This window comes from Anser brachyrhynchus, assembly GCF_964034855.1.
Source record: "Anser brachyrhynchus genome assembly, chromosome: 5".
NCBI classification, from domain to species: Eukaryota; Metazoa; Chordata; class Aves; order Anseriformes; family Anatidae; genus Anser; species Anser brachyrhynchus.
The window spans coordinates 54,550,331-54,565,530 of NC_137699.1; the positions used below are offsets into that span (position 1 = coordinate 54,550,331).

The following is a 15,200-nucleotide window of genomic DNA, read 5'->3' on the forward strand; positions in this document are numbered from 1 at the left end:
ATCAATGCAAACTCATTCAGCAATTACCCAGGAGAAAACTTCTATTTTGTAAAGTGAACATTGTGCTTTTGGGACCTCTCTGAAAACTTCTAACAATGTTCCACCCTTGGGCCTTTCCATCCTCCAATCCCTAGCTTGAAAGCCTGCATTCTCACTAACTGTCCCTTTTTAAATATGCTTTTGTAAAACTGTGTCGAAGTGCAAAATGCTCAAGAACTCTGCTTTATTATTTTAAACAGCAAAGGTAGCTCTCCTGCCTTGATCCTGGCATCATATAGGTTTATTGTTTTTTTTTAAATTTTGGCCAAAAATAGCAATAAATTAGACCAATTCCCAGCTTCCTATGTTATAGCCAACAAACTGATTACATTATTACTGGATAACATCACCTCTTTGGAATTAGGCTGCTAGCTGAGGTCTTATTATAGTAGTGAATTCACACCGCCATAGTTAGCAATGTCAGCATTTCTATTATAATAGCCTCTTCCTACTCCTACTCTTTTTTTCTCAAAGGACTGAAATTTGGACTTAAAATGAACTTCAAGACAAAGCACTGACAAGATGATCCCTGTCCACAAGTCCACAGCTTATCATTTTAGCACTTTTCTGACAAGTAGCTTCAGAGTATTTTTAAGTACAGGCCCAGTCATGCATTCTTTCTACATCCAAAATTCGTTTGTGTATCCAGAGAACATGGCACTCATTTCCAGTAACCTTCATGGCTTGAGTTTCTTAATAAACATGCTTTTAATATTCTCTTAATTTCTTCAGGAAGGCACGGCTTTTGGAGCTTTGAGAGCTGTGCGTACAACTGGTACAAGTGTGGACAGGAAGGTGTATTTTGCCACAGCTTCCCTTCAAAAATATGTTTCAGAACAAAGATGCCATGCACAAAGCATGCTTCTCAAAGGTGGTGCAGTGGACATGAAACGTGACCACACAGATCTCTGAAGAGAAGCGGGAAAACACGCTCCCCGTGAGGACATCTGCAGCATGTTCTAGCCGGGACGTGCCATGGGGACTCCATGGAAACCACATGCAGCTACAACTCGGCAGCCTGTTTGCTAAACACGGCAGATCATCGAATGCGCCTCACGCCGAGGCTCACCATCTTCCCTGACGACGACCCCAGAGCTCTTTCCAGGTCCCCACGCTTCCTCCCCCACCCACTTTGCGCTTCCCTGTGCCCAAATGAACTCCGAGGACACCGCCTGGGGCACGGAGGCCGAGATGGGGACCCTGTCTGGAGACCATCCCCACAAAGCAGCGGCCGGGAGGAGCTTTAGATGCCACCCCTGTTTTGTTATCCCCCTGAAATGGGGGGATATAGCCCCAAAGGACGGCACAGAGGACCGGGAGGCTGTTTTCATCCATCCTCGGGCCCACCCGAGCGAACCAGCCGCTGTCACCCGGAGCAGCCCCTCAGAGACGGCCCCGGGGGCACGGCCCCCCCCCCACCCGGGCCCTCACAAAATGGCCACCCGCCGCGGTCACTTACGTTGAGGCGGGCGCCTCCGGGAGCGCTGCCGGCCGCCGGCCGGACCCCCGGGGTGCCGGCGGGGCTCTCCCCCGGCTCGGAAGGGCCGCGGTGGGGGACAGGGAGGTGTGGGGGCAGGATGATGTGACCGGGGGAAGGCGGCGGGGAGCGGCCGCGACGTGCCCAGCTCTCTGATCCGCTAATCAGCGGCTGCCGCGGGCCGCCCTGAGTCACCCCCCGGCCGTGGCGGCAGCATCAGCCTCGCCGCGGCGTTGGCAGGCAGACGAGCCGCGGCTCGGAGCCGCCGCTGTCCTCGCATGAACCCGGCGGGGCTGCCAGCGCCAGCCGAGAGAAGCGAGAGAGGCGAGAGCCGGGTCCCTGCCGGCGCGGCGGCGTGCGACAGCCCCGCTGCGGGGCTGGCGGCGGCGGGGCGGGGGGCGGGAGACGGGGCTGGGGTGGGGGGAGAGACCCTCGACGGCCGGGCCGGCAAGGTAAGAGTGGTAGGGAAGGTGACAAAAAGGGGCACGGGGCGGCGGGGAAGGGGCCGCTGCGGCAGGGAGGAGGGAGAGGGGGGAGAGCCCCTCGGTGCTGGGGGGTCTGGGGGGGGTCTCTTCTGACAGCGGGGATGCTCATCGGTGCGAATGGCAAACATCACCCCCACCCCCAAGCCCTGTTGTGTTTAAAAAAAAAAAAAATAGCCAGCAGCCTCTGCCCGGCCGTGCAAAGACCCTGCTCCTCTTGGGCGAAAGGTGTGGCGTTGCCCAACAGCCTTATCTCCCCCATCCTGCGGGGAGCGGCTGCTGGCAGCTGCTGGCCATGTCTCGAAAGCCGCGGGCAGGGTCACGGCCGCCTCGGCTCCCCGCGGCGCCCAGCGCCGCTGCCGTGCTCCCACCGGCGCGTCCCGAGGTGCTGCAACCCGGGGGGGGGAGAGGGCGAAGGGGGGGGGACACGACACGACATCGTCTCCCCCAGCCTCTCCCTCCAGCCCCACCTGTCAGCTTTGGGCTTGTTTTATTTCTTTGCCGTGCGCCCTCCCCATCCCCGACAGCTGGAGAGGGCGAGTCTCTAAGGACGGGGCAGGTTGCCCATGCTAAAGCAGGGGGTGTAGGCGTGCGGAAAATCTGAGCCCCCCCCCCGGGAAGTCACCTTCCGCCCCGTGGCCCTGTCCCGGGTGGCCCCAGCGCCTCGCTTCTCCCAGGGGCTTTCGGCGGAGCCCCCCGGTCACGGCCACCGGGGTGGCGTCCGCCGGGGGCCGCGCTGCCCAGGGAGGCCGGTGGGGAGAGGGCGCCGGGACCCCCCCCACGAGGAGAGATGGAGCCGGGGAAGCGCTCGTCATCGCGGAGAGGCAATCTGGGGAAGGACAGCCAAGTGGTTTCTCCCTCGGGGAGGTTGGAGGGGAAGGGGTAGGGGAGAGACAGAGCCCCTCTTTGCCCCGGGAAGGGGAGTCCTCCCCGCTCGGGCAGAGCAGGTCGTGGCGGTGTAGCAGGTGCCTCCGGGCCCCTTCGCTTCTTCCCCGCTCCGTTCCTGAGAACAGCGCCCGAGAAAGCCCTTAACAGCCTTAACAGCCGTAATAATTAAAAACAACAACAACAACAACAAAAACCCCCTTCTGCCTGGCCTTAATGATCCTTTACACACATTCCCCGCCCGCTCCCTCCCCCGTCCCCCCAGTGAAGGGCAGTGATTATTCGCACTCCTCTGCTTGCCGAGAGCGCAGCCTGATGAAAGGACTTTATCCTCGAGTGACTCCATCGCTCGCTCCTCCTCCTCCCTCCTCCTCCTCCTCTCCCCAGCCCGCCGGCCGCCTCGCTTCGCTCTCAGCCCTAATTGGGCTCTTGCTAATATGATTAAAGCCCAGTTAAATGTTTCTTGATAAATCTTGTCAAGAGAGGATCCCCCCCGTCCCCTCCCTCTCTCTGTTGGTTGTCAGAAGCCCGGTTACAGACAGGACATGCCTGGCTCCTGCTGTTCATACTCTGGTGGGAAGTTGGCATTTCACAATTGTTCCTTTAACACGGTTGTTTTGGAGCCGCTCCTGGGGATTGTTTCTCTTCAGGCCGGGCTCGCTGATAAGAACCGCCCGTGGCTTTTATGTAACACGTTAGGATTTGGTCCCGGTCCCAAAATCGCGCTGTTTCTTTAGCCTTTTATTCCATTTTCCCCACCCCCCGGCCGTCGGTGAGCTGCTAGGAGCCTGTTCCCGGAAAGGCTGCTGCAGCTCCATGCCCGATCGCCCGGGGCAAAGCCCGGCGGGTCCCGGTGGAGCTGCCCCCCGGAGCTGCGCCCCGCTCCCCCTGCTCCCCCCGCTGCTCCGGGAGCCCTCGGGAGATGCTCTCCCGTTGCATCCCCTCCTTGCGAGGCTCCCCGGCCCCCCGCAAGTTTTGCGGCAGCGCTCCGCAATTGCTGGGAGCGCTTCCTCTCACCTGAACCTTAACCTGCAGCTGTTTGCTCGCGGTTTCAATGTAATGGGGCTCGGGGGTTCAACCCCAGCCCGGCCCCGTTGTCAGCCGGGGAATCGGCTTCAATTCGAAGGAATTGGGGAGCAGCAGCCTGGCCCCCTGCGGCCGGCCGCGGGCTGGAAGAGCCGGTGCGGCTCTCCCCGCCGTTTCGGGGCTGCTCGGTGGTGGTGCTGCTGGCTCGCTCGGTTTGGGGTTTTCTGCTTCCTTTTGGGGGTGCCGAGCTTCGAGGGCGTTTGGTCGGCTTTGCTTCAGCGTCACTGGGCCAGGGGGTCTGGGGGTGATTTAGATGTTTAGGGGTCGCCACGGGCTGGCAGCTCTTCGATGCGGGGCTGGAGGCGGCGTTTCCCGATAGCCCACCGGGCCCCGGGCTCCAGCCCGCACCTCTCCGGTGCAAGCGGCGCCCCGCGGGGGGCACGGAGCTGCCGCCGCCCCGCGTCCCCCCGAGGGATGCGCACCGCCTGCACCCGTGGGAACCCAGGGCACGGGCCGCCGGGGGACACGGACCCACTGACTCCGTCCCCCACCTCGGGGAGGGGAAAGAGCCCTCGCATCCCTCCCGCTCGCCCCCGTTTCGGCCCCACGGAGTGCTCCTTTTCGTGCCCGGGGCTCGCCGGGGGCAGGAGGCGGGCGGCAGCGCTCTGCTTCGCCACCGCCGCCCGCCCTCGGTGCCGCCGGTGCGGGGCAAAAGGAAAGAGGGCGGCGGAAGGAGGTGAAAAGCAAACAAACGAAAAAATCGACCCCGGCCCCCGGGAGCGCAGCTCCAGCAAAGATTTCTGTTCCCTGGGAGGAGGGAAAGCCGAGCCAAGGGGCAGAACGGGGATCTGCCACCCCGCCGAGCCGTGCTGCGGCCCCGCCGCCCCGCCGCTGCCTCCCGGGGGAGCGGGCAGAGCCCCGGCGGGGCGGGCGGGCACCGGCGGCCCGGGGGGTTCCTCCGCCCCGGTTCTCCCCGGCGGGGCTTCGGCCCCCCTCGGCCGAGGTCTCAGCAGTGGTTTGAGGATGGTTCCCTCTTCCCCTCCCCTTCCCTCCCTCCCTCTCGTGTTCCCCCCCCGGCCCCCGGGGGGGGGTCTGGGTTTGCGCAAAACCACAAGAGCTGCGGCCCCTTCGCCCCGGGGCTGTTGATTTACCCGAGGAGAGTCCCAAATAAGAAGCTGTTTGTGCTCGAGCTGGAACGCTGGAGGCTTTCTAAGAATGGCGCTTTTCTTACTCCTTTTTTTTTTTTTTTAATTTTATTTTATTTTTATTGGTACATCGAACCAGCCTACAGCATTGCTGGCGTCTTTCCACCAGGTGCCTGGGGCTGAGAGGAAAATGCAGATGAATCTTAAAATTATGAGACAATTTCCCTCCCCTCCTCCTAGATAAAATAATGTTGAGAGACATTTGGTAAAAACTGACGAAGAAGGGATTCAGGCTGGAAATAGAAATCAGCTTCACCCCATCAGAGTGGTGGGGACCCTGAAAGGCCTTCCACAGGCAGGAAGCAACCAAAGCAGCTGGGAGATGGAGTTTGACTGGTTTGTGAACCAGCTTCTGAGATGGGGTTACCACCCACAGCAAGGGACTTGACCCCGTGATCTAAAACGTCCCTCCTCAACCCTTTTCCTACAAAATAACTTGCACTTCTACACACCAAAAGAATCTCAAAGTACATTGCACACACTGAGCTGTTATGCTTCACACACTCTTGTAGGGACGGCTCCGCATCCCCATTCTACGGTAGAATTACCTGGCTTGGTCCAGGTGTCACTCTTGGAGCTGGGGGCACGCACTCGGTCAGACAGCCAGAGCTCACATCACCACCCAGCACTGCTCTGCTCACTGAGGTCCTGAGCGAGGCTGATGCTGTTAGAAACTGTGAGAAGGGTACCTGGCAGTACAAGAGGCTGCTTTGCAAGATCCAGGAAATACCAATTCTGGATGTTGTTTTAAAGCTAAGTATACAGTATCAGGAAACATACCTGGAACTGAAGGGTTTAGTTTTTGGACTCTCTCTGTTTGACTATTATAATTACTTAACTAAACTCCATTTAGTCTTGATAAGTAGCCCCTGTTCCTTTTAGAGAAATCTAGCTGAATTTACTGAAGGGTTTCCTGCTCACCTGATTTACAAAAGCAATCGTTTTCTTTCTGAATAAATGGAGAGCACTGGCTGATACTCATGCCTTCGATGTAGACAGAAAAACCCAGACTCGAATCTACTTGCTTTTCTTATGCAAATCTGCTCACAAGATTAGAAGGGAAAGCAAACAGCAGTTCCAACCTTAAGATCTTTCTTCTTTTTAGAGGCAGCCTGTTGTATAAATCTGAAACAGAAACTGTTTTCATTTGAAGATCAAATAGAAGTTATCTGGTGAAGCTGACAAACAGGGGCAGAATAATCTGTTTGCATTTTTGGGAAATGGATAGCTCTGGTTTTGTTTCAAGGCAAGTAACTTTTAAATAATATTTAACGAAATAATTGACCTTGATGTTTAAACTACAACTTCCTTCACGTCATTAAGCCCACTGTTTTTAAAAAAAAATGTTTAGTATCTGAACTCTGGCATTCATTCTGCTAATCTCATAATAACATTTGTTTCTTGTGGAATTTTGTTTGATGAACTCATCGGTGAAAGAGGAGAGAAAGAGTTCAGAACAACACAAGCTTCACAGCTCATTTATATTTTTCTCTCTCTGAAAAAAATAGCAAAAAGATACGCAGAATGACTTTTCAAGAATAATTTTTCAGATGGAGGGAACAAGGAGAAGCTTTGTACAGCTTTGTACAAGCCCTAGGAAAAACTGTGTTCTTTTAACATATAATCTGACTTTAAAAATGCATTGCAATCCTTGACTACAAATAATGATTTTGTGGAATTTGTCCTCATGATAATTAAGGTCTGAGTCTGTTTTTGAAATGTGAGAAAAATGGAAATAACTCCATAAAGTGTGTCTATCACATAAAGCTTTTAGGACAGCCTGATTCACACTATATCCTGCTCTTTGTTCAGCTGACAGATTTCCAACAGCAGAAAGAGGCACATTTCTGGGGGCTGCTATTATCTAAGCTAAATATGTACATTTTGGATCAGTTCTATTTTATTTGAACACTCACAACTTCTGCTTGGGGATCTTAAGCATGAAAGGATTGCAGAGATGTGCATTTTATTAGCTATCCATCAGTCTTTGTACATAGACAAAGGTAGCACATAAACACACACATTTACTAGGCTCTCTGCTCAGCAAGAGTTCAGAAAATTACATGCAATGTGATTTCAAATAAAAACAAACAAGCAACCAAACAGCAAACACATTACCATGCAAGCAAGCAAGCAAGCAAACAAACAAGGTGGGGGGAAATAAAGTAATAAATGAACATGCAGAGTTTAGGCTAATTTTTGTTTGTCTGTAAATGAAAAACATTGTGGCTGCAGTGGATTCTTTTCTTTCCTTTTTTTTTTTTTTTTTTTTTTAAGTTACGTGATCCTTGAATTACAAAACACTGGTATCTACCTAAATGCTGTTGTGTACCCTGCACGTCATGTACTCATACACAGATGAAAGCTCTTCCTTTATCCCTGCTAGCACATACTTTTTCTCTCCAATGGGCTCCTCCTTTCAGTACGTGGATGTATGAGGAATCAGGTTGCTTTACTCTCAACAAAGGACACATAGCTACCATTTCTAGTGATTAAAAATATTTGAACTCCCCCCCCCCCTCCCCCCCCCACCCCACCCTCCACCCCAGTGCACAAACAGCTAGCTCAATAATGATTGCAGGCCCAGGATCTAGAGAACGTGATGGTGTTACACAACTGGAGATGTGACGTTTTCTGGCAATCTGAGCAGGGTCATGCTGATCATGGGACAATACAAATTACTTGTCAGGCATCATGTTGATACAGGTTGTCTCAAACTTCACATGAATGTCAAGCAGTGCAGGCAGGCATAAACAAAGTGGCAGAGTCATCTCCCACCTCAGCATTATCCTCTGTCTCTCACTCCCCTATTGCAGGACTGGCATCTCAGAGCGTCCCAGTGCAGCCCCTCGAGCTCCTGTCCAGCTCCTTGACCCCACATGCTAGGCACCATCTGACACAGGAGCAGCACTCACACCACAAGGGATGGTGCATGCTTGCAGGAGATACAGCTATTGGGCAGGGTCTGTCACCCCCATACTACAATCCCATGTTGTGGCTCAACAGCAGCAAGTGAAGGGAGGAAGCATCCTTGCCCTGTGGGGCTATTGTGTAGTTCCCGTCCGAATGGGCTGCCTCCATGCCCATCAAGCTGTATTTTTACCACTTAATTTATGTGTTTATGCCACTACTGCTCTTCTCTTCAGTTTTACAGGGAACCTGGGAACGACAATTCCTGACCTGAGATACTACAACAGAGTAGCAACTGTCAGTCACCCTTAGATAATTGCAGAGTTTGCTGGTCTCTTTTTTCTTTTTCTTTCTTTCTTTTTCTTTCTTTCTTTCTTTCTTTCTTTCTTTCTTTCTTTCTTTCTTTCTTTCTTTCTTTCTTTCTTTCTTTCTTTCTTTCTTTCTTTTTCTTCTTTCCTTCCTTCCTTCCTTTCTTTCTTTCTTTCTTTCTTTCTTTGTTCCTTTTAACTATGAGTTACAAGAAAAACAGTACAGAGTGTCTTTCCAATGAATTGGGTATTGCTCCTGCTATAAGTCATATCAGACCTATGACCACTGTGTTGTGTGGCATGCAGCTGACACCCAGCTGCCCCGTCTTTTCCTGACAGCCTGCAACATAGCAGCAGTGACAGGAGGCAGCATCTCAGTCATACTGGGTAGACGTGCTCGTAGCATCTTCTGCTATTCTGATGGTGATTTTTGAGGAACTCACCCAGCATATTGCCTCAAGCTGCATCTCCTCAGCACGGGCTTTAAGCAGAGAGCTGTGCAAAACCAGGCTTCTCTGTGAGAGTGAATCCACCGCTCTTCCCTGCTCCCCTGAGGATGATTTAACTTGCAACTGTGCTGCTCCTTGGGAAACTGTCTTTCTCCCACTATTCCTATAAACTCCCCTCATATGTTTAGGGACCTAGCACCAGTGACTGTGCTAAATTCATCAGTCTCTGGTTGTCTTGTTTTAGAATCTTCTGTCCTAAAAGTCTCTTCTCATTAGATACAGGGATCCGGTGTATCCTCTGCCAAACTGTTATGGAGCATTTGTACTCTGCAAAACAGCCAGTGAATATTTCACCCTGAATATCAGTGCCAAATTCAGTGGTTCTTGGGGAGATCATGACAGTCAACTTGTAAATCTCTTTGGGGTCTGCCTGTAGGTAATGTGTTATGCAAATGCCGCTGTCTACTGCTGCTTCCCTGAGGTTAAACAATATCTGCCTGGATATGTTCCCTTACCCTTTCCTCCAGACATACCTCTGGCTCCGTCACTCTGCCCTGGGGAAGCTGAGACCGTGTTCCAAGTGCCAGCAGTGTGAATACACATAGGATTAAGACTGTTAGCCACTGCAGCATGTCACTTCTGCCTGCAGCTTACTAAAGCAGAAAAGTCTTGTGGCTGACATGTCCTCCACTTCACTGGGTTACATGACACATGCCAGAAAATGTGTCAACCCACTCCCCATCTCCTCAGCATTATTAGCCCAGGGAAGGAAACACAGCCAAAGAACTTGCACACAACTTTGACAGGTTCTGCCTAATCCACCCACACAATGACATTTCTTATGCGAAGTGCCAGAGTGGTGCAGGGAGGCCACTGCCTGTATCAGCTGCTGGCAAGTCAAAGTTAGTTTCATGGTGGTTATGTTTAAGAGAGAGACTGACGTTACATTAAGAAGTCTTTGCCTCCTGCAGTGCAGCGCTCAGAGAATGACATCAAAAGCCTTCCTAATTCACCCCCCGGGTCATTTGATTATAGGCATGGCACAGAGCTGCACTGCCCCAGGAGCCCGTGAGTCACAACGACATCCATGACTATCCCCTTATTCCATGGAAGGAAGTAATGTGCTTGGAGCATAAAACAACCAGGAGTAGATTACATCCTTCCTCGTGTCAGTTTAGCCCTGCCAGCTGCTGGGGGAGGCACCGGAGAGGCGAGCGCAGCCTCTCGTTTCCCAGCCTTGCTCCTCCCTACCCCGACCTCAGGGAAGCTGTTCCTCCCCACACTGGGATATGCCGTGTGGGCAAACCCCACCAGACAGGTTCGCTCAGCCAGGCGAGGAAGAGGATGCTCCAGCTCTCTTCTTCGATGTGGTAGAGAGTTATGTCACATACCGAAATGTCAGACTCCCCTCTGATTGGGCAGACGTACCTGATCACAGAAATACTGTGTTTTCTCCTCCCTTGGCAGTTGTCCTTGCAACTAGTCTATCTGTTTCTGATTTATTTATTTTCAGGCCGTCTTCTGCACCCTTGCTCCCTTGCTTGGGCACATGGGACAAACCACAGACTTGCCCTTAAACTACACAGAGAAGAAAAATCAGAAACAGACTAACCACATGAATCAATAGCAAGGGACAGAAAACATATGATTGGATGCTGCAGTTCCCCTCAGAGATCCATCTGTCTTCAGATGTGATGTAACTGGGCTCACGTACCACATCTGCGAAGGGGGTAACACATCCCTTTTCATAACCTGACTTGCAGGGTAAAAGTGTGCTAGCTCAGAAAAGCCAAGGCATGTTTAAAAATAATTTCAAAACAAGACAAAAATGTCCAGTCTGTGTTCACAGAGCTAAAGCAATTGCTTCCTAGTCTGAAGTGACTCCTGTCAGTGTTATTGTTTCTTTCTGGAATTTCAGCTTGGATTTGGCAGAAGTTGAGAAGCGAAGGCACACAGAGAACTGCTTGTGGGAATCAAGTGTCTCTGTGTGCATGGGCCAGTCCCTTTGTGAACAAACACCTGTCACTGGGCTGCTGGGTTACATGGTGGTACAAGATGACAGTCAAAACTGACTGTGTGGGCTCACACCTATGACGCAAGGCAATTTTAGAATACAAACTACCGTTTTTCCTACAAATAAACACAACTGCATAACAAACCACACCTCATAGTGCCATTAAAATGCATGTATTATATTCTGTAACTCTTTCCTGTTTGTCTCCCAAAAGCATCATTGTTTGGGAGGGAGTATCCAGGACACTAATCAAAAATAGATGAGCAGTATAAGAAATGAGTGCCAAGCAGATGAGTATATATAGGCTCATGTCTTTCCAGAATGTAGGAACTTTGATAACATTGTGATTAGAGTCAATACACTTGGTACAGTATCACAGACAGTGTACACAGCTGCCCATCCTTTACTAACATCTTATTTTATACCCTGTGGTTCTGCAGCCCTTCATCAGGTGAATGATGCAAAGTTGTTGTTCATGTGATAGATCAGACAAGAGAAACCCTCCAGATAGACCTCTCTATTTGTTTCTGGCTAGGAAGATTAAATCTTTCCTTCTTTTGGAATCAACAGAAATACAGATGCAAAAGCAAGACACGGGTAAATGAGAGAAGTGTTGTTCCTGCAAGCAGAGCATCCTGTCTCCAAGACAGGTGAGTACTTCCAAACTTTCAAAATACTTCATTGCCCTGCAGATAGATCATAGATCTAACCCCTCTCCTTCCTAGAAACTTTCCAGCATTTTGAGATGTAATAGAAGCAAGGAGAAGTCAGTCTTGAAAAAGGAACTGAGACAAAGAGAGGAGGAAAAAAAAAAGAAAAAGAGGATGCCCTAAGTTCCATAGTCAGCCTCCCAGACACTGCCCCAGAATTTTGCATATCTGCATGAAGACTTGGCCCATACGGGTTGATCATTAGCAAGAACTTGGTGCAGCTGTATAAACAGCAGATTTCTACACCTACGGGCCTTCATTCATTTCCTCTAGTGAGGTTTTTAATTTGACTGGCAGCTGGCCTATCTGGGCAGCTGATAAGAGAAGAAAAAAATCACCCTCCAGTCTTTACATCTCCATTGCCTTTCCTCTGGTTCTCATCATAGAAGCGTACAAAGAATTCAAGAGCTCTCAATACATTTGTAGCCAAATATTTACCCTAACTGAGGTAGATTATATTTGCTTACTGTATCCATTGCCATGCTTGGCATGTATTCAAGACTGTCTAACTCCTTGGAGTACTATTGAATACTTTGGGAAAAAAAAAAAAAAAAAAACTTTGTTTATAACAAACTGTTTGCCAATGCCTGCACATTCTATGTTGTCCAGGGTATACTTGCTCTCGAGCTCACATGCCTGGCGCTGAGGATAGCTCTTTGTCTAGCACTGCAAACCCTGCCTCAGGGACGGTCCTGGGATGCAGCCAGTTTACCTTAGTCCTTCGTAGGATTATTAAGAGTATTTTGAAATTCTCTCAGACATTTCACTGAGAGGAAATATAATTAAGTAACGTTCAGAGGAAACATAATCTTTCAGAAAATACAACTTGTTCTCTATCAGCATGCTTATTTGAGAGCATACTTATTTTGACAACATTTTTAATGGAGACAAAATAATATTTACACTCGATACTATTAATAGTATTGCTTGCCATAAAATAAAAACATATTTGTGTTCTTTGCTTCATTTCATTTTGTTTTGATCTTTACAGCACATATTTAACCTTTTTCCTATTAAATTGAATATTTTAATGTCATTATAACTTTTGGGCTTCCTGGTGTGAGAAGGATTTGACATTTATGGAACACTTCCATTATGCCAAATGTATTTTCTCTGAGTTTTCATTCTGTGAAAACTTCAGCACCTTTACTTTTTTTCCCCAAGTGTTAGAATTTCCCACAGAATGGAAATTCTGTTTCCTGACCAGCTCTGCTAAAATTTCTTGCTCTATCAAAAAGAAAGGGGGAAGGGTGTCACAAATACACAACTGTAAACTTGTCAGGATACATTTCTCATTGTTGGCTCATATGTTGCCCTCTTTTGGTAGCTTTTGTACTGTACTACACATAAAAATTTTAACATCTGCTGTAGCAACTCTGCATCCTAAAGAGACTGAGTGCTGAATGTTAGAGCTAAATAACTGTGTGAGAAAAACAATAGGTTGCAAGTTAGTTACTTGAACTAGTTTATAGAGACATCGTATCCAGAGAGAAAAATCAATAGGGGATGAATAAAACAGTGTAATATAAAATTGGGCTATAAAGGGCAATGAGAAAGAAGCAAAAGGTGAAGGAGCTGTAGATGTTCACTCGTGAATAATTTAACCCCACATCCTGACTTCCATCCTGTGAGGACAAACATGATTTTCAAGCATGTGGGCGATCAACGTTTGTAAAGGGAGGTTCTGTCCTAAGCATCATTCACTTGCTCTTTCCCGCTTGCTTTTTTTTCCTAACCTATGCAGGGGTTTTATTAAATTCTTGTGGATATTGACTAGTGAAGCCCAGAAGAGTGCCTGTTAACTTTCCAAGACTAAATCCCTGCCAAAGTCAACACTCTTCTTTTCACTATTAAATTTCCGTGAGATTAAGTTAAATATTAGATGTTCTTTTATATAAGGGGAATTGTTAATACTAATTACAAAACCATCAGATATTATTAATTGCATAGTAATTTTACAATCATTATTTGAGTGAGACACTGAAGTGTTATATTTTTTTAACGAATAGAGTTATTTTCTGCCATTTGTGAGGAAAATTAAAAAAAAAAAAACCCTCAGTCTGTCACAATGATTAAAAGAGTCTAAGTAGCTGGGTATTCACCTTCTTTTGACTTTCAATAACAGTCAAGTACTAACTCCCCCCAAAATGCCATCTCTGAGAACAGACTGCTGTCTACTTCAGATAATTCTCCGTTACAAGCACAATAAATGGTTACACAGAAGAGATATTCCCAGCATATCTGCAATCAGAGTTCAGCATTTCACAGCCTATTCTTTAAAGATTAATTTTCCTTGGTTTGAAAATCAGCATCAGGAATTCAGTCTCACAGGAATTCTTTTACAAACAGTTGCAGAGATGATTTCAGAGCTCATAAAGCAGCCATTCTTCCCACCTTGAATTGTGGAGCATTTGTGGCAACTCCATATGATCAGAAATTCTTGGAATTAAGAACAACTCCCAGCCTTCCAATGTAAAGACATAAAGCTATTCTTTATAGGCATTCTCTAGTGCTTTATTCAAATCTATACTAAAACTACCAGCAATATGAATTCCCCTGAAAGACCACCTGACAGCCTTCCAATTTTCACCTTTAAAAAATATACACCCAAAAGGCCTGATTTTGCTGCTTTCCTCCATTCCAGCTAAATAATGGTGGCTGGTTTAAGCCTCCTTTTCAGACCTTTGTTCCACGGGTAAGAATACAGCCCAGCCTTATGGAAATACATGCTTGCCTGCTGATTTCCATGCAGTCAAAATGCACCTTTCAGTGCTCAGGGGCTTGTAGACTTATGTCATCTTTCCTTACAGGTCTGACCAAACTCTTCCGCTCCAGTCTATGGAAGTGCTTAAGCATGTGCACTGTTTAAGCTGATATGTAGCTCCTTTGTTAAAGTCACCTAGCAGGGCTATAAAGGGAGTTGTAAGCCAGAAGTACAGCTCGTGTACTTTAAGTTAAGTATATACTTAATGAGATGCTGGGTTTCAGCCTCAATCTTTCCCCCAAAGTGATTTTTCCACCCTTTGAATTGCTGTGGGATTTCTTCCAACTCCTTCCAGTCAGTCAGTGGCTGGCAATATTGAACACAGACTTGAATGTAATAACACAAAGCTTTACAAGTGAACTGTTACCTCCCTGCTTCATGACATATGTCTGAATGTGTATAGCTTTTACCACACTACAAATTCATGTATCATTACCATCTGATCTGCTGTCCACTATACCCTGAAACTCTATCAGCAACAGTGATGACCAGGACATGTACATTCCAGTATACCTTCTTTTATTTTCCTCTCTTTTTTCTTTTTTATTTTCTCTTTTTTTTATTTTCTCTCTTTCTTTTCTTTTCCTCTCTTTTTCCTTTCTTTTCTTTTCTTTTCTTTTCTTTTCTTTTCTTTTCTTTTCTTTTCTTTTCTTTTCTTTTCTTTTCTTTTCTTTTCTTTTCTTTTCTTTTCTTTTCTTTTCTCTTCTCTTCTCTTCTCTTCTCTTCTCTTCTCTTCTCTTCTCTTCTCTTCTCTTCTCTTCTCTTCTCTTCTCTTCTCTTTTCTTTTCTTTTCTTTTTCTTTTCTTTTCTCTTTTCTTTCTTTTCTTTTCTTTCTTTTTCTTTTCTTTTCTTTTCTTTTCTTTTCTTTTCTTTTTCTTTTCTTTTCTTTTCTTTTCTTTTCTTTTCTTTTCTTTTCTTTTCTTTTCTTTTC

General features: G+C 47.9%; 1 protein-coding gene across 8 annotated transcripts in view; it reads left to right on the top strand.

Annotated features, from left to right (window-relative positions):
- Positions 1-1,499: 1,499 nt before the first annotated feature.
- Positions 1,500-15,200, top strand: part of LOC308195839 (uncharacterized protein) — a 62,653-nt gene continuing 48,952 nt past the window's right edge. For all 8 annotated transcript variants that reach the window (XR_013951872.1, XM_080593912.1, XM_080593914.1 and 5 more), the window contains exons 1-2: positions 1,500-1,968; positions 11,366-11,445. Coding sequence is in view for 7 of the 8 variants with exons in the window: in XM_080593912.1 (XP_080450038.1) it covers positions 1,795-1,968; positions 11,366-11,445 (254 nt within the window). In the remaining variant the exon portion in view is untranslated. The remainder of the gene's footprint in view (positions 1,969-11,365; positions 11,446-15,200) is intronic.